This window comes from Trachypithecus francoisi, unplaced genomic scaffold, assembly GCF_009764315.1.
Source record: "Trachypithecus francoisi isolate TF-2019V2 unplaced genomic scaffold, Tfra_2.0 Lachesis_group11, whole genome shotgun sequence".
Classification (NCBI taxonomy): Eukaryota; Metazoa; Chordata; class Mammalia; order Primates; family Cercopithecidae; genus Trachypithecus; species Trachypithecus francoisi.
Genome location: NW_022681456.1, coordinates 16,319,325 through 16,345,032, shown reverse-complemented (window position 1 = coordinate 16,345,032; position 25,708 = coordinate 16,319,325). Strand labels below are relative to the sequence as shown.

At 43.7% G+C, this 25,708-nt stretch overlaps 1 protein-coding gene across 5 annotated transcripts; it reads right to left on the bottom strand.

Moving 5' to 3' along the window:
• On the bottom strand, nucleotides 1-25,687 carry CUNH12orf49 (chromosome unknown C12orf49 homolog). 5 transcript variants are annotated; one of them, XM_033220465.1, is made up of 5 exons: nucleotides 25,375-25,687; nucleotides 10,850-11,006; nucleotides 6,962-7,113; nucleotides 6,430-6,543; nucleotides 1-4,577 (listed from the first exon to the last, which is right to left on the bottom strand). In XM_033220465.1, the coding sequence occupies exons 1-5, from the start codon at nucleotides 25,483-25,485 to the stop codon at nucleotides 4,494-4,496; spliced, it is 618 nt and encodes a 205-aa protein (XP_033076356.1). In that variant the 5' UTR covers nucleotides 25,486-25,687; the 3' UTR covers nucleotides 1-4,493. The 5 variants fall into 5 exon arrangements, with proteins under 5 accessions (XP_033076356.1, XP_033076355.1, XP_033076357.1 ...); XM_033220464.1 differs by having other exon boundaries at nucleotides 25,439-25,668; XM_033220466.1 differs by lacking the exon at nucleotides 10,850-11,006 and having other exon boundaries at nucleotides 25,375-25,668.
• Between the last annotated feature and the right edge of the window lie 21 nt (nucleotides 25,688-25,708).

The window sequence follows — 25,708 nt, the reverse complement described above, 5'->3', positions numbered from 1 at the left end:
TGCTTTCATTTAAAAATGTACTGTTGTAATCAGTGAGAAAAAGAAACAACATTGGCTAAGTCACGAATAGGCTTTTCACCATACGTACATGGTAAATGGCCAATCAAAACAAGGAATGGGGCTCATTTTACTAGAAATTAAATACATTCAAACAAGAACATTGAGATCCATTAGCAAAATGTTTAAAATTATTATCACAGGGTTATCAGGGGTATGACAAAAATGGACACTCCCATACACACTAGGTGAATATATTGGTGAAAATAGTTCAGATAAACACACAACCATGTATGTAAAAGTATTTATCATCAATGCATTATTTGTAGTAGCAAAAACAACAAGCAGCCTTAGAAACGAGTTAACGTCCTCAGCAGGGAATTAATATTATTGTATATCCATGAAATTGACACCATGTGGCCACGCAAATGCATCACATAGGCCTCTACGTAACATAGGATATTCATTTGAGAATTGTTTTTCAAGAGGACAAAGTGCTTTCATTTTTGCCTAGAAAATGGGGGAAGACAAAAATGGGTGGTGCGTATCCCTAGGTTGTGGGATTTTACGTTATCCCAAGTTTCATCCTTACGTGCTTCTGAATTATCTGAAATATCGTATCTTTAGCATGAGTTATTTCAAAAATAGTAACAATGGTAACAAGAGCGCTGTAATTCCTACCCTAACCCCAGGAGCCCACCCACCCCATCCGAGCCGACCCCTGCCATTGCTCCCCATTGAGTTGCAGACATTGACTTCTTGCCAAGCCTCAGGCCTTGCTCACATCGACACTTCACAGCGACCCTGAGAGACAAATGCTATGACCCCATTTCACAGATGAAGGGCCTGAGACACAGAGGAGGAAGACTGCCTCAGGCCACGCCGCTAGTAAGAAGTGGTAGCTCCCAACTCCAGAGTCCCTAAAGAATTCTGTCCTACCTGTGAAAAGTACATCCAATAAGCAGTACCTCGCTACGTTTACAATTTATCTGCAGATCCCAAGGATGGGAAAAGCTGCACTCAGCAACTTGCAAATTGTGCAACTGTTCCCCACGATTCCCTTGGGGCCACCGCCGGCTGAGGCATCTCCAGGAGGCCCCAGTTGGGCTTGGGGACATGCTGAGAGGTGACAGCACTGCTCTCAAGTCCTATCTTCTGCTTCTGCAAAAGCTGTGGAGCTCACCCATCAATAGCAGATCCAGGCGGGCGCACTGGCTCACATCTGTAATCCCAGCACTTTGGGAGGCTGAGGCGGGCAGATCATCTGAAGTCAGGAGTCTGTGACCAGCCTGGCTAACATGGTGAAACCCCGTCTACTAAAAATACAAAAACATAGCTGGGTGTGGTGGTGCATGTCTGCAATCCCAGCTACTCAGGAGGGTGAGGCAGGAGAATTGCTTGAACCCAGGAGGCGGAGGTTGCAGTGAGCCGAGATCGTGCCATTGCACTCCAGCCTGAGCGACAGAGCGAGACTCCATCTCAAAACAAACAAACCAAAAAACCAGCTCTAGCACTGCCAGGTCCCAGGCCCCGCGGAAGGTGTTTCCCTCCCTCCTTTGTCCTTGCCTGTCTCAGAGCCCTTTTCAGAGTCTCTTGTATGTTTCTTTCCCTGTTAGGACCAATCTTTACAACTTCAGCAAGCGCAGCAAATAAGATGCAGAACTGGGGGAGATGCGCTGTATGACTCAATTCCCTTGAGCCTAAAACACTCACTTATTAATAACATTTTTTTCTTTTTTTTGAGACACAGTCTCATGACTACAGGTGCATACCCCCACACCCGGCTAATTTTTGTATTTTTAGTAGAGACGGGATTTCACCATATCAGTCAGGCTGGTCTGAACTCCTGCTTTCAGGTGATCCACCTGCCTTGGCCTCCCAAAGTGCTGAGATTTACAGGCGTGAGCCATCGCGCCCCCCTGATAAAATTTTTTCTGAAGGTGTTTTCATCCCTTCTGTGATCTTCTAAACTCCCAACGTGTATCACACACTTCGTTGGGCTCTAGGCAAACAAAACTTAGACAAAGTCCCTGATTCTAGAAACCCTAGGTCGAGGGAACCACAAACAAACCAGAGTGGAGGGCAGGCAGGGGTCCTAGGCTGGGAGCTGGGAGCCTGGAGCACGTGCCAGGTGCTCTGCAGCCTGGCTTCATTATGGAGGCTCAAGCACTGTGAATTTCCAAAAACAGTGAGCACACCCCTAGCTGACTGAAGTACAAAATACATATCCCACAGCCAAATGAAAATGACCTTTGGATCCTCCACCTAATTTGGGTGTTTAGGCCGCCTCGCCCCTCTTTTGGCCTGGACAATTGAAATGCATCTGCTCTCAGGGGAGACGCCTACCGTGTCAGGGCTGGAGCTGGCAAGAGACTGAGATGAGGACTAGATCTAGAGTCAGAGATGAAGTTCTTGTTTGGCAGCTGTCACTAAATCTCAGTGGGGACCCAGGAAGTCACTCCACCTCTCGTATTTCCTCATCCACAAAGTGGAAATACAAGCAAGCTTAAGTCTCCATCGTAAGGTTGGAGTTCCTGTTTGTGAAAGCACTGGAAATGTAAAATGCGCTCTTCAAGTACAAAGTCAGAGAGGATCCGTAAATAGGCAACAGACTGCCCTTTGGTATAAACTGTTCACATTAAATCTACGTTATGTTGCTCAAGAGTTAAAATAAGCTCAAAGGAGAGGCTGACACCAATGTCAACTGGGGGAAGACCGACACTGAAATTCCAAACTGAGTTACCAAAAACAATAGATGGATGAGACATGCAGACATGCCACGATCCGTCACATCAGAGTTCGATGTAGTCCTGCTGCAAACACATGGAATCGGATAAGTCCAATGTCAACGGAATAGATTTCTTGGGATCTAATATTTTTAAAATTGCCTGACCAGCTTACCCTCTAGGAAAACTTACTTAAGGGAGGCAAATAACTCTGGGAGATGAGTATAAGAGGTAGCAGGAGGAAATTAAGGAAAATCACCACTACATACTGCAGGAATGTATTGGAAGGCAAACATGGGCCAAAGAAAAAGCTCCACTGAAAAAAACGTTGACTACTGACCATAGAATTAGCACCTTGCTCCCAGGTCAATAATATGAACCAAAAAAATTACAAAGACCTTGCTCAATCCTGAGGTTCGTGAAGGAATATAGGAGAGTTGTGTGTTCATGTGACTCCTGAAACCAAAGAGCAGTACTATTCAAAGGGCATATCTTCATCTTAGGATCACATATTCTAGACCTTGAGCCGGAGAGTCTGCATTACAGTAGGAAAAATGGGGAGTGTTTCATGCCTGTGGATTCAGGACACACCAGCAACCTACATGTGTAGCATTCTCTAAGTCATAATGACCATTCTCATCTCCCACTGAGGGCAGGTGTAAGACCCTTCTCTTGCAGTGCTCTGAGAGAAAGTTGGGCTTCTTCTTCTTCTTTATAAATCATAGGGAAACCAAACATTTGTACCTGTTACATCCCCAAAGCTGAAGTCAATAAAGAATAAACACATACAGCAAGCTGCGAGGTGCGTTTAGGAACTGCCTCAATAGAAACATTGGGTTTCTATTGACAGAATAGGGGAGGAGGTTGCCTCTGACCTTCCTGAGGCTCCCACTGAACCCTGGCTGAGTAGCCCACAGTTAATTTTAAGTGGCAAAAGAAATGAGAACAAATTCCTCCAGGAAGAGAAATTAGATTTCTGCTAAAACAGTGCTCTCCATAGGGTATATGAGCACATTCAACTGCCACTGGAAAAGAACCTGAGGGCAGGCACACAGCGCCCACTGCTAGAAATCTTGCAGTTAAATTAGAATGGAAGAGCGTCTGAGTTTTCAGATCATTTTACACGTCAGGATATGGCTAACAGGTCATGTTCAGGGCCTATGCTCGATACTGTCGAAATACAAACAAAAATAACTGCCTAGAGAGAATATCCACGTCCTAAAAGAGAAAATGTTTTATCTGGGAGGAAGAATGATTTAACTCCTGAAACTCGAGAACACAGAACAACAACAAAAATAATTTCCTTGAACATATTCAACTAGAATGGCAAGGCATTTTCCTGCATAAAACATTAGAATTTTCCCATTACTCTAAAGGAATCCAATAAATAATTTTACAGTGAGAGGGCCTGGATCAAAACGGGAAGTGACACCGGACTCCGACAAACACAAGTCACAGGTTCCTGTGCAGGTCCCAGGGCTGAGTCATCCAAGAACTCCAGCAAAACCGCGAGCCGGGCCTCCAGTTTCATCTTTCCCGAATGGGACTGGCTGGAGGGTCCAAGCTGCTTTACAGAAGAGTTCCATCTGGTAAGCCGGGGTGGTGAGCGAAGCCAACGATGACAACACGAGAAGTGGGCAAAGCCAAGGTTTCCTCACGCTGCCTTTGTCTTCTTCCCGCAGCCTGGCCCGATGGCTAAAGCTGGGCCCCAGGAGGCGAGTTCTTCGGCAGGGCCTCCTCACCCACGCTGGAGCAAGTCCGCTGCACCCGTCATGCGGGGAAGAGCTCAGGCGGGCTTTCTCCATAGCAATACTTTGCTATGGGGTCCCGGTAGGTGTTCTCATGCTGCACGCTCTGTTGGCAAAAGGAAGATAAGAGTGCGGTGAGAGTGAGCACAGCTTCACACGCCTCCCTCTAGGAAGAGTGAGAGTGGATCGGGACTGTCAGACTCTCCCTGCAGGAGGCTGGCCGAGTCCATCTCCAAATGTCACTAAAGGCTCCAAGGCACTTTCTGGAACAAAGAATGCTCAACCCAGAATGCCAATGCAGAGCATGAACACAGACATAACATCACTGTGGGACTGTTTCTTTTTGTGTACACCAGTGAGTAACTTCACCGTGACCTGGTGACTCAAGACAACTACTTTTTCTCCAATTACTCGGAACAGTCTAAGATCCGATGGGCGTTCTGCACCTGATCCTGTGCATTCAGTTCCCCGTAAGGCAAGCTGCGGAGACGCACTTTAAATCGCTTTCATAAAGTTTATGTACCTAAAAATTTGGTGCATGAGCCAATTCCTACAATACCATGCAAGCCTCATTTGGCTAAGCAAATTGGAAGTGTGATTTAAAGCAGACAATCATTCCTGATGGCTAATTTTTCAGCAATTTGTTTTCATACAAGCAACTTGAGTTTTTGGCTAGTCTAGAATTCATTAATTAGTCCAAGACCAATGCTAAGCAACAAACTTGTAAATATTCATCCAATTTAACAGACATATAGCCAAATCTTCTCTTTCTTGGGATACTTTTATCAAAACAAATCAAATGGCAATTGGGAAATCTTTTTATGGTAAAAAGACCAAGTCCGAAAGTATAGTAGCTTCCATGAAGACTGGAAATAATTCCTGGGTTTTATCAGTGAAGGAAAGAAAATACTTCGCCTTTTCTAGCGTTTCTCAGAATGAGAGAGAATCTGAATCAAAATGAGTCATGTGTTCAGCCTTCCTCCTCATTTCCTTTAAAGCTCATTCAAGTGGAAAGCTCTTCAAGCAAAACAAGACCATCAGGAATTTCTTAATGTTTTCAAATGCTCATTATAATCCCTGAAACATTTACCCAATGATACTGAATGCTCGCAGAACAAACCAGAGACATGAGAAGGGGCATAAAATCAAAAGGTGGACTACAGAAATCTGGCAAAGGGTACAAGAGCTTTGGAGAATGACAAATGAGTCCGTTATCTCAGACGAAGCCAGTAAAATCTTAGAGACACCATGAATAGAAGCCAGAAGAAGTGTGCTTGTATAATAAACATGTCTGGTGATTTTACAAAGAGAGCTACGACAACTGCCCAACCACAATAGCTGAGAGCCGAGGAGACAGTGATGAAAAGGCAAAAGACTTTCAGACGCTTTCGGCAGCAGGTGCAATAATATTTAATGCCCAAAGAGCGAAGCATTTAATGACAGCACGCTAATATGTATTGAGAGCCTGAGAGCCTACAGATTTATTCATGTATTTTTAAACATTCACCTGCCTCATCCCCTTGAATCCTAAAATAAACAACGACTCCATCCCAGAACAAATTGCTACTTACTCTAAACAAGTGGTTACTGGAAAGCCTTAGCCATATTTCAAAGACAGGGAGGAGGACCTTCTCTTAGGAGCTGGAATATTAGGACTCCACCAGACTTAAAAATAATTTTAAGCTTCCACTTAAGGAGCAAATGTACCAACCACATAGAAGAGATGCAAGTTAATTAGACCTTGATTTAATAAAAATGCTTCACCTCCCCTAACTTGTATACATCTCACATTGACATTTAAATACTATCATCACACCAAACAAAGCGTGACATAGCTTCATTTGAGTCTCTTCTCTTCTCCATTACCACCCCACCAAAAGGATCTCAGTATGCATTTTCTAGTTTCCTTCTAACCCATCAGCTGCCATCCCACAGCTAGAGACATCACAGCTTCTGACCTGGGATGAGGTCCTGCATTTGGCCAGGCACAACTCAAAGTGATCTTCGACTGCCATGAAGAGGTTCTGGAATGCCACAGCTGCCCGGTTGAGGAAGCGCTCCAGGAGAAGTTGCTATGGAAACAAAAGTTAGTGCCTGTAATAAATTACCTAAGCCAGCAGAAGGTGACCTTGGCTATCTCTCCTAAACTAAGAGAATGCTGATACAGGGACTAGGGGGAAAGAAAAGGAGAAAAGAAGGGAGGGGAAGGGACACACACGTGCATACACGTGCATGCCAAAGCACCCTGGGTATCTTATTCATTAGATATGTGATTAGCAATACAATGGTCCATTCTGCAAAAGAACCATTCAAGCAACTGGGAACCACCTCCTTTCACATTAGATAAAAGCTATTGTACAGCAATTTCTGACATCTACAAAGTTCCTAAGTTTTATTTTCAGAAGAACCTCACATGAAGAGCCTAATGCTCATCATAAAACAAACGCCAAAAGAAAAAAGGAGTCACAGAACAGGAGCGACTCCCCATACCTTGTTGGGCTGCAGGCAGCAGGAGACACAGTACTCATAGGCGCTGCAGCAGCCGTTGGGCCAGCAGCCATCACAGCAGTACTGCTTCGTGCTAGGGACGTTGACGTTACAGCAGCCATTTACCAGCAAATCCTTCCTCTCACAAACGTAGCCTGAAAGTCAGAGACCAACCTTAGCATAAAACCAGCAGCCTTGCCACCTCCCTACCAGGGATGACCATGAAGCAACAGTGAAAGTACACAGAGACAGAAGCTGGAGTCTGGGGCATTAGCGTAAGCACCGAAGAGCTGGAAACTGGACATAATGTGAGTCAGACTTGCTTCCCCCATGCAGTCATTGACAGGAAGCAGGCAGTCCCCTGTTATCGCCAGGCTACACGTCGGAACCTACCTACACCTACTGTTTAGTCTGCTGGCACATGTTTGATTTCATCACCAGGTCAAGCTATAGCTACGTTCTCCTGTTCTAACCTATGCAAGCCAACATCTCATCTGTGCCTGAAGAAAAATGTCATTCTTTTCTGAACAAAAAGTTCAAAACAGAAAAAAAACCAAGGCACCGATTCATTAAAAGTGAGATCCTTCTAGATTGAACAAACAAAGCACTCTTTACAAATATCTTTCAGACGCTCGCTGCTTACTGAGTAATTTGGAGGATTATAAAAATAGAAATATTCACACCTAACTCTTATAAACTGATTTGTACATGTACACGCCAGGGACTCAATCACCCCTCCGCCTTCGGGAATGCAGTTGTCTAATACTCAAGAAAGAAAAAAACCTCCTAATCCCCCCCTGCAACTTTTTATAAATCCCATCATCTATATACACACGCCCCCTCCAACCCAGCCCATTCATGCCCAACTTTAGAGAAAAAAAATCTTCTTACAAAAGCTAAGGTATTGTTCAGAGCTGCTAAACAGACATTTCTCTACATCCTTTTGGGAATGGGACAGAAAAACGTATGGATAAGTCCATAAGGGCCACCAATGGCCCTGAGGAAACTCCCAGGTGCACACATGAGCTCCCAGGTGCACATTCAGGCCCACAGGTGCAGAGCAGCTGCTCCTCACATCGCTGCATTCCAAATGCCCAGCTTCCTCATCCTCAGAGAAGGAGACTTGCCGAAGTACATATAAGGTTGTTTTCAGAAACTACTTTAGAAAACAAAGTCTGTTCAAAAGCAGGAGGCACCAGTAGAACAATGGTAATGAAGAAACTAAAAGGGCCCTCACTTAAGGCTTGAGCAAATGAGGCCTATAGAGAAACAGGTTCCGGATACTTGGGAATCGGTGCCTTTTGTTGTAGTTGTTGTTTATGTTATTCTGTCTTCTAAATTAAGAGAGGATGATTCTAATGCTATAGTAAATGTTTCTTGGGATTCTTCCTAATTCTACTCATTTTCTTTACAGGGACTAGAAACCAACACAAAATGTAAATAAGTTAGTTAGCATTTTCCTCAAAATTCTACTCAAAATAATAAACATACAGCAACTCTATATAATGTGACTTAAACTCTGCCTGTTGAAACTCTCTTTCTGCCCTTTACTTTTCATCTTGTAAGTGTCAGCATCTCAGGCATCCTTTTTTCCCCCCACTGCCAACTTACAGTATTCAGACTTGAAATGCAGCTCTTTCTAGCTTGGTGAAAGCAAGCTCATCAAAAATTCTCATCTTGCATCAGACATCTACTCACTCAAATGTTATCTCCAACAAGGAGTCCTGTAAGATCACAACCTCATACTGTGTTGCTATTGCCTTGAAAATTAACTTCCAGCCTATGAAAAGTTTGTAAATGCAAATGATCTTATTTAATAATGTGTTACCCTGGCAATATTCACAGCAGCATCTGTTTGCTAAGAGGCATAAGTTCTTACATGCTTTCTTTACTAAACTACTTACTTTACCCATATTCATGGAGAAAAATAAAACCTGTAGCTCTTGGATTTTTATTGATTGATTGATTCCTTCATTTCTGGACTCAAGGAGTCCAAGAGTCTGTCTCACCTAAATTAATCAAAAGAATATTCTTTCACTAGCTAAGATAAAAGATGACAAACTGTGCTCACAACCCAGTGCTAAAACATTAGAGTGAGTATGTAAGATTTCGTGTGTTCTCACTGAATGTCACACATCCTGTAAGAAGCTCTGAACTCCAAGTCAATGTCTGCCTATTGACTATGTCATCTTGTGGAAGTCACTTCCTTTTGCTAACTTCACTCTGCTTATTAAAAAACAAAACCCACATTATTTTCAGTATGATTTGCTTTTTCAATGTGTCTTAAAAACATAGCTTGTCACTGGCATCACTGCTGAGTTGGGAATGCATTCTGGTACAAAACACTCTAACCTGAGGTGGGCAGTTTTCTTCCAGCTCCTTTCTTTATTTTCAAATAATCTCATCTCTGGTTTGGAGACTTTGAGATCTTTTTAAAGTGTTCTTATTTTGCAAAGGAATGCAATCCCCGTTTTAAGCAACAATGCACCGTTTTTTTCTTAAATTTTTTTTTAGACACGGCCTCACTCTGTCACCCAGGCTGCAGTGCCGTGGTATAATCACAGCTCACTGCAGCCTTGACCTCCCCAGGTTCAGATGATCTTCCCACCTCAGCCACCCGAGTAGCTGGGACTTGGGAGGCTGAGGTGTGCCACTTGCAGTGTGCCACCACGTCCAGCTAATTTTTTATTTTTTATAGAGAGAGTTTTGTTATGCTGCCCTGGCTGGTCTTGAACTCCTGGGCTTGAGTGCTCCTCCTGTCTTGGCCTCCCAAAGTGCTGGGATTACAGGTGTGAGCCACCACACCGGCCTGTGGCTTTCATTTTCAAGACAGCAGGTGTCTTCATTTAGTTCAGATTCATTATGTATATGAAGATTCTAACCTGTAGCAATTTCTATACTGTCACGTTCATAATCCATTTGTTCTGAGACTTTTTGAAACAGGGCAAAATTTGCTCTTGAAAAAAAAACATGTTATTTGCAAACCACCAATAGAAAAGAAAACCTGTAAAACAATCAGGGAACTTTACATACTGTTGGATATTTGACATTAGGAGAAATTGTTACTTTTTTTGATGTGATAATGGTATCACGTTTATGGTTTATGAAAGTCTTTGGCAATGTTGGGCCAGTTCCTTAACCTTTTGGTGCTATGTCTTCGCCTATAATACGAGGATAGCAGTATCCACCTCATAGGACTGCTGTGAAAATCAAAGGCAATAGCCCAGTGCCCAGCACACAGGAAGGCTCCATGAGTGCATGCTAAGCACTAGCAGGAGTCTCACTGTTTGCTAAGTGGGAGGAGCTTAGCAGGTGTCTAGTCCCCCACCTCGCCCAGGCACAAGTCTTCTGACAGCTTACAAGGAAGTGAGAAAACCTTATCAAATAGATTTACATTCTCACTGTTAAGAGTCATACTTTTTGAATGTGTTTATAATTACTTTGAAATTATCTGGTCAGTGAACAAGTACACTTCTTGAGTGTCAACACAATGTGAATTTTACTCAGGTCACCACAAAGGAAAACTGAGCTCTTATCCTATCGAGTTCACCATCAAGATGAGAAAAAAAGATTGGCAAGATGGGGAAATAGTGAGGCTGGGGAGAGATTGTCAGAAGTGGCCTGGGGACTAATGCATGACATAGTGCTCATGCTGTAAGTTGTAGGCAGAAGGAACTTTTAGAGTTAGAGTTATCAAAACAAGCTTCTCTGATGTTGAAGGGAACCTTGAATGATGAGTAGGGTATAGAAGATAAAAACCTGGGGAATTTTGCAAATGAGCGAGGAGGGGAAATGTGTTGCAGAGGAATCCCTAGCAAAACAAAAACCCTATGAATGGCCCAACCAGTCTACGCTCCTGATCGCCTGGAGAGGAAGGGAAGCCAGCCTCACCGAGTTCATCCGTGATGAGGTGCTTCCCTTGAATGGAGTTGCGGCACTGATTGCTCGGACGACTGCTATTGCCCAAGTTAAACTGCACTTTCCACGGGATGGGCTGATTATGGTCATGAACCTGGAGGAGATTCCTATCTCTCACTGCCCTCTCCTCCTGCAAAGAAACCATAAGTGAGAAGGTTAAGTATCCAGTATCCTTTCTTACAATTTCACCAATTTTTCATAGAAGCTACAGTAAGAGGACAGAAATACTATAAAAGGCTTACACTACAGGAATCTGCACTCTCCTGGTACAAGCAAAGCCTGAGCCAAAGACATAAAATAAACCTGTAGGAAAAAGTAATAAGCTAGCGCTATGCTTCAAAACTGGCATACTTACATGCGTGGCTTCTGGATGACGTGCACATTATAAATGTGTATAAAAGTGTTAATTTTATGAAAAAATTGGAGAGGAAAAGTTTTGGACTTTTTCTTTCTGATGGCAAGTAATTTAAAATATTTTTCATATTAAAACAAATACATTGTGGAACAGAACTTAAAATGTGAACGCACTTTTTAAAGAGCAGAAGAAACTTTTGTGACTCTCATCTCAGACATCTAGAGCACAAAGTCCCTTTCATTTGCAGTTACAGGTACTTTGGTGGAAGACATTTGGGAAAATGTGAATTAGGAGTTTGATTTTAGGAGCAAAATGAAGCATGTCAACTTGCGAATTTCTTCTGTGAAGGACCACTGAGTATGTAACCTTCTGCCGAACACGCCCGGGTCAGCCAGCCCTCTACCCATATAAGCAATTCGAAGAGTTGCCCTGGAGTCAAGAGTTTAAGATCACCTCTTCTGGCCTTGAAGAAGCTATGTCCAGTAGGAGTCAGCTTTCAAAACTACCTTTTCTATACTGTTATAATATTTTCTATACTGTTTAAAAAAAAAAAAAAAAAACCTAAGGAGGAAGCTGCCTAACTGCTAGAAAACAAGCCAAGCTTGAGAGAGCCTCTTCTGAATGCTTCAGTGGATTCCTGGATAACAAAGCAATGATAAGACTCCCTCCCAAAGGCTCTTTAATGTACTTCAAACATTCACTATTCTAACGGCGTTCTGCGGCTTTTACCTTTAAAAATAACCTGTTATGTGTCATTTTTTAAGCAAAGGGACTAATCTTGAAAATTTGATGAAGAAGCTTATGTACTTAAAAAATGGTAAATATCTTTATAGTTACTAAAATTTATCTAGGAAAGTAATCTGGGAAGATCTATTAGTATTTTAAAAATATACATCTACATACACTGTGGCCCAGGAAACTCAGGTCTATCCTATGGAAAACACCAATGTATAGGGAAATACAGGGATGTTTACAACATGATCATTGCAATGGTATAAAAAACCTGAAACCTGCCAGGCGTGGTGGCTCACGCCTGTAATCCCAACACTTTGAGAGGCCAAGGCCGTTGGATCACCTAAGGTCAGGAGTTTGAGACCAGCCTGGCCAACACGGTGAAACCCCATCTCTACTAAAAATACAAAAATTAGCCGGGCGTGGTAGTAGGAGAATTGCATGAACCCAGAAGGTAAAGGCTGCAGTGAGCCAAGATGACACCATTGCACTCCAGCCTGGGCGACAAGAGCAAAACTTCGTCTCAAAAACAAACAAACAAAACCCCTGAAACCCCAATAACAGAGAAATGACTGAATAAACACTGGTATAATACTGTTACAACCAAACTTAGATACGACTGATAGCTATTTAACTAGAGTAGCAGTTCTACAACCTGACTTTTGCACATTAGATTAACGAAGGCAGCATAAAAACAAATTCTGATTCCTAAGCCCACCTATGGGCAGAAAAAATCTGTGGAGACCTGGGAATCAGTATTTTTAAAGTATCTAGATGATTTCAATACAAAGACAGGATTGCAGACCAGGGCATGACTACAGTGTATTATTAAGGGAAAAAGCAAGTTGCAGAATAATGTGCCTATCACACATATTATGATAATAATTATGATAATAAGCACATATAGGTTTGCAAGAGCTCAGATAATGGTATGGAAAGATATACAGTAGTCTCCCTTACCCATGGTTTTACTTTCTGAAGTTTAACAGTTACTCACAGTTAACTGTGGTCCAAAAATATTAAATGAAAAACTGCAGAAGTAAACAGTTCCTAAGTTTTAAATTGACCACCGTTCTAAGTAGCATGGTGTAACCTCACACCATCCCATTCCGTCTCACCCGGGCTGTGCATCATTCCTTCATCCAGCATATCCATGTTAGTCACTCAGTAGTCACTCAGTTACCAGGTCGAAAACAGTATGGAGAGGGTTTGGTACTAGCCGTAGTTTCAGGCTTCCACTGAGGGTCTCAGAACAGACAAGGGGAACTACTACACTACAGACTATTAACATGGGAGGGACATATGTGGTTATTAAAATTATCTTTAATCATCTTGGGAATATTCTTTTTAATTTAAAATAAAGTGATAACAACATTAAAAACAGGATTATTAACAACAGAAGGAAATTAAGTAAAGATTCTGTAGGAACTTTCTATTATACTTAGAACTTTTCTGTATATCTACAATTATTCAAAAAATTGTTTAAAAAACACGATTACCAACATTAAAGGCAAAAATTGTCCATAATCCCATCAACTTAAATAAATTCTATTTGTTTTTGCATATCAGCTTCTAGCTTTTGACCTCAACATTTATACAAATTAGGATGTTTTGCATTCAGCTCTTCTTGACACTAATTGGATAGTAAAACATTTCCAAGTCCCTACATTATCCTGATAATCACATTTTCAAGCCTATCTAATAATCCATCATGTTGATGTGCCATCATTTAGTAAACACATCTTCTATAGACCAACATTAGGCCCAGGTTTTTGTTAGCACAGATAATACTGCAATAAAATGTGGAGTTTTTAAAACAATTCTCTTGAATAACTTGGAGTAAAACGCTATGTAGTGCCAAATGATTTCCCACATTACATCTACCATCTGTAATAGTACCAGCATTTAAATAACAGTGTTTACAATTTGACCACAACTCCACCGGTACCGGATTTTGTTCTTTAATTTACCGTCTTTCAAGGTGCCTTTAATTTCTATTCTGCCCCCTCCCTTTTGTTTCTTTGCAAAGAAAGAACTGGTACTAGCAGGACCAGGGCGGGTTATACAAAAACAACATCTGTATTCCTCAGTCACTGCGAGAAGAGGAGCTAAGTGCAGCAGCCTTGGGAGTATGGGACAAATCACTTAGGTGCATGCTGCTTAACTACCTGAAATTCATACTCTTCTGCTCTACTGGGACCCTATCAGTTAACTGCATCATCAAGCTATGTGCAAACTAAACTGAGCTGCAAATGCTACCCTAGATAAATTAATAGCCATAAAGACTATTAAGAGCTTAGTCAAAGTACAGTAAACTGGATTTTACGACAAGGTTAAAAGTGCTCTTAACATTACTCCCTGGCCGGGCGCGGTGGCTCAAGCCTGTAATCCCAGCACTTTGGGAGGCCGAGACGGGCGGATCATGAGGTCAGGAGATCGAGACCATCCTGGCTAACACAGTGAAACCCCGTCTCTACTAAAAAATACAAAAAAATTAGCCGGGCGAGGTGGCGGACGCCTGTAGTCCCAGCTACTCGGGAGGCTGAGGCAGGAGAATAGCGTGAACCCGGGAGGCGGAGCTTGCAGTGAGCTGAGATCTGGCCACAGCACTCCAGCCTGGGCGGCAGAGCGAGACTCCGTCTCAAAAAAAAAAAAAAAAAAAAAAAAAAAATTACTCCCACGCTATCCTGTTGTTCTTTGGAAAGAAAACAAGAGTTCACAGTCAAGTGCATCCCAGAAGGACCCCTGCCACATAATGACATTCCTGGTAAACAGGAAAGCTATTCTCCCAGCACTTCAACGCGTTTTCAAACATGAATACTAAAGACCTTGCCAAAAGGATAGTGAAGGCATGTGGCAGAAATGACTTAGCAGTGTTTGCTTTTTTGAAGGCCCAGTCTTGCAAAGGGTGCTGAGGGCACTCCTTCACAGGATAGGGGCTTTCTACCTTTCCTGAACTGTTTCACCTGTCCTATTAGGCTGTCTCAATTTTAAGCTTTTCCTCATATTTGTTTTTTTTTATTCAAAATTCATTGAAAGGTATCTAGTTCTTACAGAATGCTAAGGATGCAGAGACGAACGGCAGTCTGGTTCTGTATTCGAAGAGCCTCAGGGCTGCTGAGAAAGGGGTACGTCCATACATCAGTGCCAAATCAAGTACTGCAGATGCTGTGACACATGTCCACGTGGGGTGTACTAGCTACAAAGAGAAGAGCAGGAGCCAAAAGTACCCAAGGGCTTTCTTCCTAATTGTAAAGAGCTATAGAAACACACTGTGATTACAAATGTGTTGCTTTGTGTCTGACTTCAGAAGGGGTATATTCCTAACTGTGCTGTGTACTTTTCAGGAGTTATCACAGGTCAAGTGAGATAAATGTCCCACGTAAGCAGTAAAGCACAGAAACATAAGGCACTCTTGTCATTAGGAGAGACTTGCTTATGAACCTCAAAAAAAGAGGGGAGGTGGAGAAAGGCCAGAGGGTACTCCAAATGTCTACTATTTGGGAAATGGCTAAATGCAGCCTGATAATGGAAATTTTTAGTTATAAAAATCATATTTCCAAACAGCTTTTAAAGATAGGGAAATACTTATATGTTAAGTGAAGAAACGGTATGCCTCAACTATACAAACAAAAAATATGAAAAATGGCAGGAAGAAAACATGCCCAAATACGAACAGTGGATGCCTTTGGTTAGTGAGATTACGGGTAACTGTTCCCCTCCTCTACCCTGTGCAACATGAGACAAACGCTCTGAAATATATATAATCTTAGTAATCAGTGAAAAACAAAAAAATCCCCACCAAATTAGCAACTCTCATACTATATGATATATACTTCACTTTAGACAGTATCTAACTTGGCACCAGTTTACACTTAGCTCCTTTAAGGCTGAACATGTTCATGTATTTTCAAGGAGTTATGCAAACAGCCCTGAGACTTTCAGAAAGTCTCATTTGAACACGTATGAGAACATCTGGTTACACAAGAGGAACCCTAAGGACCCTTCCAACTCCCAAGATCGGAACTTGTTTAATCTCAGGTCAAATGCCTCACAGTTAGGCCCGCCCTGCCACTAGATCATGTCATCTTGTTTCGTTTCCTTCGTGACATACATCATTATCTGAAATCACTTTGCTTATTTACTATCTCTCCTCCTTACCCGCTAGCGCAATATAGGCTCTTGGAGGGGAGAGACGTCATCTGCTTTGCCCACTCTGTCTCCGCCAACCACCAGAACAGTGCCTGGCACACAGTTGGTGTTATCTGTTAAATAAATGCACCCAAGAAACCTGGTACCATTCACCATTCCCAACCCTTCCCTCAATGGCATCCCCAACATCATCACTGATTTCTCCTGCCTCCCAACTCTACAATTTAAGTTATCCCCCTAAGCATTAATTAACATGAAAACCAAAGAAAAGAGGAATTCAAAGCAGCAGAGAGGATAACCAACTATTCTCCAGGCAAAAGCTGTCGCATCTGCTCCACGAGTTTCCAGTCTCACTGCAGTGGAGCTAAGGGGCACGAGGAGCTTCACAGCATTCATAGCCTCTTCTCAATCAATGCTACACACCCTGGACCCGTACATTCCATCTCACCATCTCCATTTTACAGAGGAAGAACCCCAACTCCCTCAAGGCCCACAGCTAGGGAGTGGAAGACCCCTCAAACTGAGGCCAGCTGAGCAGGGGCGGCCAAGTCAGATGCACGCAGGCGCCTCTGCCGGAGCACCCACGACAGCGGGGCTCAAAGTCTTTGGTCCTGGAACCCTTTCTAATCTTAAAAATTACTGAGGACCTCAATACGTGGGTTTATGTGAGTTATGGCTATTGATGCTTACCATATTGAAAATTAAAACGTAAATCCTTAAAATGTTTTATATTTCTGCAAACTTTTTAATGTCTCCCTTAAGGGAAGACAGCTGAATCTCCGAAGCGACCTCTATATTCAATCTGTCACAATATATCGTCTGCGTTGGAGCACACGAAGAAAAACTATTTCACACAGATGTGTAGTTGGAAAAAGGGAGGACTACTTTAATAACTTTCGCAGAAAATTATGGATAATACTGTACCATACTTGACACTAAATACTACACCAGAATTTGACAACTGCAGGTTACTAAAAGTTCACTGCACACAGTGCAGCCAGTTTGGAGAACAGTTGTGCAGTTCCTCAAAAAGTTCAACACAGATTTACCATCTGACCCAGTAATGCCACTCCTAGGAATATACCAAGAGAAATGAAAACATGTCCACACGAAAACATGTAAATGAAGGTCTGTAACAGCATTATTCATAATAACTAAAAGGTGGAAACAACCCAAATGTCTCTCAACAAAGAATGAATAAAGAAAATGTGACAGATGCACGCGATGGAATATTATTCGGACATAAAAATGAAGTGCTAATACATGCTAGGACATGGATGAACTTTGAAAACATTATGCTAAATGCAAACGCCAGTCAAAAAAGACCACATATTATAGAATGCCAATTATATGAAATATCTAAAATAGGCAAAAGTATAGAAACAAAGTAGATTACTGAATGCTTAGGACTGAGGGGTAGGGGGAAGATGATGATGAAAATGTTTTAAAACTACTGGTTTGTGAATATACTACTTTTTTTTTTAATTTTTTTTTTTTTTTTTTTTGAGACAGAGTCTTGCTCTGTCACTCAGGCTGGAGTGCAGTGGTGGATCCTGGCTCAGTGCAACTTCCGCCTCCCGGGTTCAAGTGATTCTCCTCACTCAGGCTCCCCGAGTAGCTGGGATTACAGGCATGCGCCACCACACCCCGCTAATTTTTGTATTTTTAGTAGAGACAGGGTTTCACCATGTTGGCTAGGCTGGTCTCAAACTCCTGACCTCAGGTGATCCACCTGTCTCAGCCTCCCAAAGTGCTGTGATTACATGCATGAGCCATCGTGTCCAGCCTGTGAATATACTACAAACCAGCATTATATACTTTAAATGGGTGAACTGTATGATATGTGAATTATATCTCAATAAAACTTACCAAAACACCCAGTTCCTTCAGCAAAATGTGGCATCTGAAACCGTATCAATGAATTTTTCATGAACTGTTCAAATCCATGAGTCTGTCTTGCACATTGAACAGATCTTATGCAGATCTTCTAATTGACACATTTTCATTATACAATACTAAAAAAATCACATTTGTTAATATCACCAGGGATTTAATCTTTAGGTGTTAGAAAGTTACAAGCTAAGGGTAGCAGATACACATCTTCCAAAATTCTAATTTTCACTTGAAAGCTTAAATATTATCATTGGTAAATAATGTCAGATGTTTTCTGTAAAGTAACAAGCTCACTTCCTTTTCAAGAAAATGTCTACCAAATATCCAAATCTGAATAACTAGTGTTATCAGTTGTTCTTTCAAGAAAAAATAGTGTTCCATGAAAAAAGTGGCTACTCAAGCTTGCAGCTCAATTGCCAAAGCTCCTCCTCAAGACACCCATCATATTTCTGTAGGCAGAACGTACTGTTAACGCATATTTCCCATTTCATTATACAGAAAAGATATGTACTTGGGGATCAAAATTTAGCAAAAGTAATAAGTTTGACTGCTTCATTCTTAAGTAAAATTAGTACTTTTCTTAAAACTACAAGTATGGCCGTGAAGAATACGACAACTAGTAGTAGAGTCTGCTGCCGCTGCTTTGATCCTTGCTAAGGTACCAGTTCGACCCCTCCATGACTTCTGCACCATCAGTGCAGAAACCAAAGTGTCAACAAGGTGAAAAAAGCAAACAATATTTTGTTGTTATTCTGAAAATAATTCTGGCCTTGCAGATCCCCTGAAAGAGTCTCAGGGACCCTCTGGGGTCCACAGACCACATTTTGGAACCCAGTGGGTTAGGTTATTACAAAAAACTAAAGGCTAGGTGCAGTAGCTCATGCCTGTGATTCCAGCACTCTGGGAGGCTAGGCCAGTCCATTGCTTCAACCCAGGAGTTTGACACCAGCCTGGAAAAAAATAATGAGGGCCCATATCTACCAAAAAAATTAATTAATTAATTAGTTGGGTGTGATTGCGCATGCCTGTAGTTCCAGCTACTCGGGAGGTTGAAGTGGGAGGATCCCTTGAGCCTAGGAGTTCAAGGTTGCAAAGAGCTATGATGGTGCCACTGCACCCCAGCCTGGATGATAGAGCAAGACCCTGTATCAAAAACAAACAAATAAACAAAACCAAATTTTAAAAAATCCTAAGCCTCAGTGGCTTCACAGAAGATTGTTTCTTGCTCATGCTACAAGTCTAACATGGGTAAGCCGAGGGGTTCTGCTCATCCTAGTCTCTCAGGCTGAACGAGGCCCCCTCTCAGCACATGGCCTCCATAGTCACCACGGCTTCTGCCTGCAAGTGACAATTCACATGGTATAAGCTAACGCAGGCCACACAGCCACCCTCCTTCAAAGAGGGTGGGAGCCAATCCCACCATGTGACCAGAGGAGGATGACCAACTCCTTATGAACAACCCTGGTAACTACTACCGCAGATCAGGGCGGGACATAATGAGTCACTGAGTGCCAGTGGAGAGCAGATCCCAAGATCTAAAGGACTGCAGCTTGGCTCAGTTAGTTCCCCAACTGCTGCTGGACCAGACACAGACCCAGTGCTGATAAGTATCCTGGTATTTCAAGAGAAGCCAGAATAAAGGATTTATATAAAATCTCATACATTTTTAATACCATTTTTAAACATACCGGCCGGGCAGTGGCTCACACCTGTAATCCCAGCACTCTGGGAGGCCGAGGCAGGTGGATTGCTTAAACTCAAGAGTTCAATACCAGCCTGAGCAACCTAGTGAAACCCCACCTCTACTAAAAATACAAAAGGCTGTACGCAGTGGCTCACGCCTGTAATTCCAGCACTTTGGGAGGCCGAGGCGGGCAGATCATCTGAGGTCAGGAGTTCAAGACCAGCCTGGCCAACGTGGCAAAACTCCATCTCTACTAAAAATACAAAATTAGCCAGGTGTGGTGGTGGGTGCCTGCAATACCCGCTACTTGGGAGGCTGAGGCAGGAGAATTGCTTGAACCTGGGAGGAGGAAGTTGTAGTGCATCACTGCACTCCAGCCTGGGTGACAGAGTGAGACTCCGTCTCAAAAAACAAACAAAACAAAACAAGAAAACAATAAAAACCATGCAAGCAAAACCAAGGTTGCATGTAACCCACTTCATCTCTATCGTGATGGTCACAAATTGAGAATGTGGGCTTTAAAATCAGGTGGTCCTGAATCAGAGTCCCAGCCCGAGCCGTTACAAAGAAATAATAGCCCTAAGCACAAGGAATTCCTACAAAGTGACAGAGACATCCAGTAATAAAATGGTCAGAGGACATGATAAGGCCACTTAAGATGCAGAACAGTCAAATTACCAAAACCAGTAAGATGTTCATCTTCAACCACTAGTCAGGGAAAAATACAGCACAGTAATAATGATGGGGAACAAATCTGTAAACTTATCTGAAGAAAGTGTTTTAGGTGTTACTGAAGGACACAAAAGGCGGCAGGATGTGGAGGAGGAGACAGGGATATTGGTGATCCCGACCCTGTGAAGGCCCAGGCTAACGTGTGTGCTTGTCTTAGTTTTTTTCTGAGACAGAGTCTCTCTCTGTTGCTCACTCTGGAGTGCACTGGCGCAATCTCGGCTCACTGCAACCTCCGCCTCCCGGGTTCAAGCGATTCTCCTGCCTCAGCCTCCTGAGTAGCTGGGACTACAGGCCCCTGCCACGCCTGGTTAATTTTTTTTGTATTTTTAGTAGAGATGGGATTTCACCATGTTAGCCAAGATGGTCTCAATCTCCTGACCTCATGATCTGTCAGCCTCGGCCTCCCAAAGTGCTGGCAATTACAGGCATGAGCCACTGCGCCTGGCTTCATCTTAGTTTTTAACAAACAAGTTTAAAAAGTAATAAAACAAAACAGAAAAATAGGGGAAAAAGCATATAGAATAAGGATATAAATAAGAAAAATATTTTTGTACAGCTGTACAATGTGTGTGTTTTCAGCTAAGTGTTAATACAACAGCCAAAAAGTTTTAAAAAATTAAAGTTTATAAAGTAAAAACATTACAGTAAGCAAATGTTAACTTATTATTAAAGAAAAATCTTCAAATCAATGTGGAGTGGCCTGTGTGGACAGCTGACAGTAGCACACAGTAACCTGCTGGGCCTTCACGTTCACTCACCACTCACTCACTGACTCATCCAGAACAACTTCCAGTCCTGCAAGCTCCACTCACGGGAAGTGTTCTTTACGGGTGTACCATTTTTACTCTTAGATTTTTTGAAACAGTCTCACTCTGTTGCCCAGGCTGGAGTGCAGTGGTGTGGTCTCGGCTCACTGCAACCTCCACCTCCCAGGTTCAAGCGACTCTCCTGCCTCAGCCTCCCACATAGCTGGGATTACAGGTGTGCGCCACCACACCTGGCTAATTTTTATATTTTTAGTAGAGATGGGGTTTTGCCATGTTGGCCAGGCTGGTCTCGAACTCCTGACCTCAAGTGATCTGCCTGCCTCAGACTCCCAAACTAATAGGATTACAGGCAAGAGCCACCGCACCCAGCCCATTTTGTATCTTGTATACAGTATTTTTAACTGTACCTTTTCTACGGCTAGATATATTTAAATCCACAAATACCTCCCATTGCGTTGCAATCGCCTACAGTATTCAGTATAGTCACATGCTGTACAGACTTAGCGCCTAGGGGCAATAGGCTATGCCACATAGCCTAGGGGTGTAGCACAATCACCTAAAGATGCATTTTTCAAAATCTTGAGTGACGCATGACTATAATTTTAAAATGAAGAGGATGTGTCAGGGTAGTGAAAAGGTGGTTGTAGGGAAGGTGACAGAGTGGACAGCACCTGAGCCAAGAGGTGAAAGGTTAGCAGAAGTATGCCAGACTGAAAAGAAACATTCATCCCAGTTAAAAAGGCTCACTTGTTTGTTCAATCAATATTTGGATTCCCATGAAGTGGCTGGCAGTATCCTAAGGGCTGGAGAGTCTATGAACAAGACAGACAAGGTCTCTGTTGTCAAGAATATCATAGTCTAAAAGAGAAAGTGAGGCAAGACAGATAAACAAGTAAATGAACAAGAAATGTTCGGTTTGTGACGCCTACCACAAAGAAAATAAAGCAGGTTTATGAGTAAGGAATTGAAGTAATTTACACCGTGTTATCAGGTATGGTCTGAAATAGTAACAGTCTGACCTGAAATGACAAAAAAGATTCAACCATGCAGAGATCCTGGAAGAGAATCCAGAGTTTTCTCTGAGAATTTTACCTGGGGAAAGTGCCATGATCCCTTTTTTTTAATTTTAAAGATTATTACCCCTACTGCTGGGAAGAGAAGAAGACAAGAATGGAAGCAGAGACTTGCTGCTGGGCTACTGCAATGGTCCAGACGAGAGATGCCAGTGGCTTGGCCTAGGGTGACAGCAGTGACACTTCGAAGAAATGAGCAGATTCAGGATACACTCTGGAGACAAAGCCAATATTGTGGATATAGGGAGTGAGAGGAGAAAAAAACAAATGAAGTGACTTGAATACCTGGTAAACAGTAATGCCACTGAGCGAGACTCGGAAGACTCGGGGAGGAACAAGTGCTGGCAGAGAATCACGAGTTCTGTTTGGTTCAAATACGAACACACTCAACGTCAACTAGAAAGTAGAAGGGTAGTTTCCAGAGGCTGGGGAAAGGGAGAAACGAATTGTTTAATGAATATAAAGTTTCAGTTTCTAGAAGAGTTACGGAAGTGGATGGTGGTGATGGTCGCACAACGTTAAGGATGTATTTAATACCACTGAACTGCACACTTTAAAAATGGTTAAGATGGGGCCGGGCATGGTGGCTGACGCCTGTAATCCCGGCACTTTGGGAGGCCGAGGTAGGTGGATCACTTGAGGTCCGGAGTTCAAGACCAGCCTGGCCAACATAGCGAAACCGTCTCTACTAAAAATCTAAAAATTACCCGGGTGTGGCGGGCGCCTGTAATCCCAGCTACTCGGGAGGCTAAGGCAGGAGAATTGCTTGAACTCGAGAGGTGGAGATTGCAGTGAGCTGAAATCATGCCACTACGGTCCAGCCTGGGTGACAGAGTGAGACTCCGTATTAAAAAAGGTTAAGATGGGAAATTCTGGCTGGGCGCAGTGGCTCACACCTGTAATCCCAACACTTTGGGAGGCCGAGGTGGGTGGATCATCTGAGGTCAGGAGTTTAAGACTAGCCATGACCAACACAGAGAAATCCCATTTCTACTAAAAATACAAAATGAGCCAGACGTGGTGGCGCATGCCTGTAATCCCAGCTACTCAGGAAGGCTGAAACAGGAGAATTGTTTGAACCTGGCAGTCGGAGGTTGCCTGGGCAACAAGAGCGAAAGTCGGTCTTAAGAAAAAAAAAAAAAAAAAAGATGGGAAATTTTATGTCGTATTTTACCACTTTGAAAAAAAAAGATATCAACTAGGCAATCGGATATAAGAATTTGGGGATTTCTAGACAGATCTAGGCTGTTATCAACAACGGGCATCAACAGCATACCTCCAGAGATCACCTGAGTATTTAAACAATGGCCCAGAGATCTCCTGAGTCAGATAGAGAGGAAGGCAGAGGACAGAGTCCTGGCGCACACCACCACTCAGGGGTCCACAAGACAGACAAGGGACAACATGCCACCGTGAGGAGGTGTCTGAGGTGGCAGAAAACACAAGTCACAGAAGTCTGGTAATTCACATGATCGTCCAGACATCCCGGCCAATAAAAGAGACTTACAACACTCAGTCTCTCTGTTTGCCTAAGGTAAACTGGGAGGTCAGGTACAATTCCCTATTCTTCAATCCACTAAACGTAGAGTGATCACATAGTTTTATTAATGTTCTATTCTTTTATATATTTTATTTACACACTTGAGCTTTGAGAGTAAAAAGAAGAGCTTTTTATAACCATGTCAGGACAACAGCATAACCCAGGGTTATCCTGGGTGCACTCTGGAGCGTAACCACCCCTTCTACACAACTAAGCACTCAACCTGGACTTCTAGACAAACTTATTAATGCTTTAGGTAAGACTTCCCCACCCGAGCTCCTTGCTGTTTCTCCCGTGGAAGAAAAATGAAAGGGTGCAGTGTGTTGGAGGGGTGGAATTCCACCAATCAAGTTATGTATGTACAAAAAGCATAAAAGGAACTGGGGGTCCTTTTGAGTCACCCAGGAGGACACAGAACCCCCAAATTAAACGAAGGGCACCCATGCCAGCGCTGGCCGACCCTTGCCACCTGTGTCTTGGTTTCCCCCACTGTAATACTGGGAACCCCACCTCTCCCAGGCCTGCCGCGAGGATGAAGCGAGCATATGTACGCCCTCTCTTAGCTCTGGACCGGGTAGGTGAAAAGCATGGAGGTGTTCATAGAAGCAGTCACCACCGCTGAAGGGTCCTCAACTCGGGGTTCTAGTCCCAGCTCTGTCCTGGCCTAGCAACCCCTTCCCGCTTCAGGGACCAACGCGGTGGGCAGGTCCCTCATCCGTGCTGAGACCGGGACAGGAATGCGCACCTCTCCCCACCCTCGGACGCCCCGGCGGCGCCGCTGCAGAAGCCGGGAGGTCGACAAACGCGAGGAGTAAGGAAAAGGAGGAGGAAGGGAAGGAAGGAGGAAGGAATGGAGAAAGGGAAGGAAGGAGGAAGAACGAAGTGAGGAAAGAGGAAGAAGGAAGGAAGGGAGAAAGAGGGGCAAAAGAAAGGAGGATAGAAGGAGGAAGGAGAGGAAGGAAGGAAGGAGAAAAGGGAGGAAAAAGGAAAGGAACGTTAGAAGGGGAGAAAGGAGGGAATCAGGGAAGAAAGGGAAGGAAGAGAAGGAAGAACGAGGTGAGGAAAGAGGATATCAAGGAAGAAAGGAGAGAGGAAAGGAAGAAGGGAGAGAGGGACAGAAAGGAGGAGGACGGAAGGAGGAAGGGAAGGAAGAAAGACGGAAGGGAAGGGGGAGGAAGAAGGGGAGGAAGGAAGAAAGGGAAGGGGGAGGAAGAAAGGGAAGGGGAAGGAAGGAAAAGGGGAGGAAGTAGGAGAAAGGTAAGGAAGGAAGGGAGGCAGGAAGGGAAAGAGGAAGGTAAGGAGGGGAGGCAGGAAGAAGGGAAGGAAGGAAGGAGGAAGGTAAGAAAGGAGGGGAGGCAGGAAGAAGGGAAGGAAGAAGGAAGGACAGGAAGGGGAAAGAAATGAAGGGAAGGGGTAAGTTAAGGGGTGGGAAGACAGGGAGGAAGGAAAAAAGGAGGAAGGTAACGAAGGAAGGGAGGCAGGTAGAAGAGAAGGAAGGAAGGAGAAAGTAAAGGAAAGGGGAGGAAGGAAGGAAGAAGGGAAGGGGAGGAGGGGAAGGGCGGCCACTGACCTGCTTGAAGGTGCTGCTGAGGAAGTAGACGAGCGACAGCCCGAAGACCAGGGCGAGCACCCACCTCTTCCGCAGAAGCCGGCGCCACACCATGGCCGCCAGGTTCACCATCCCGGCGCGGACTTGGGGCGCGGCGGCCGGGGCGCGGAACGCGGCAGGCCCGGGGCCCGGGCGGCATGGCCCCTACCCCTACGCGCCCGGCAGCCCCATCCCTCCAGGAGGGCGCCGGCCCCGCGGCCCGCGGCCCAGTCGACTCCCAGCAGCTCTTCGCGCAGCCCCACGTGACCCCGCCCTACGCCCCCGCCTCCGCTCCGCAGCGACATGGGCTAGTCGC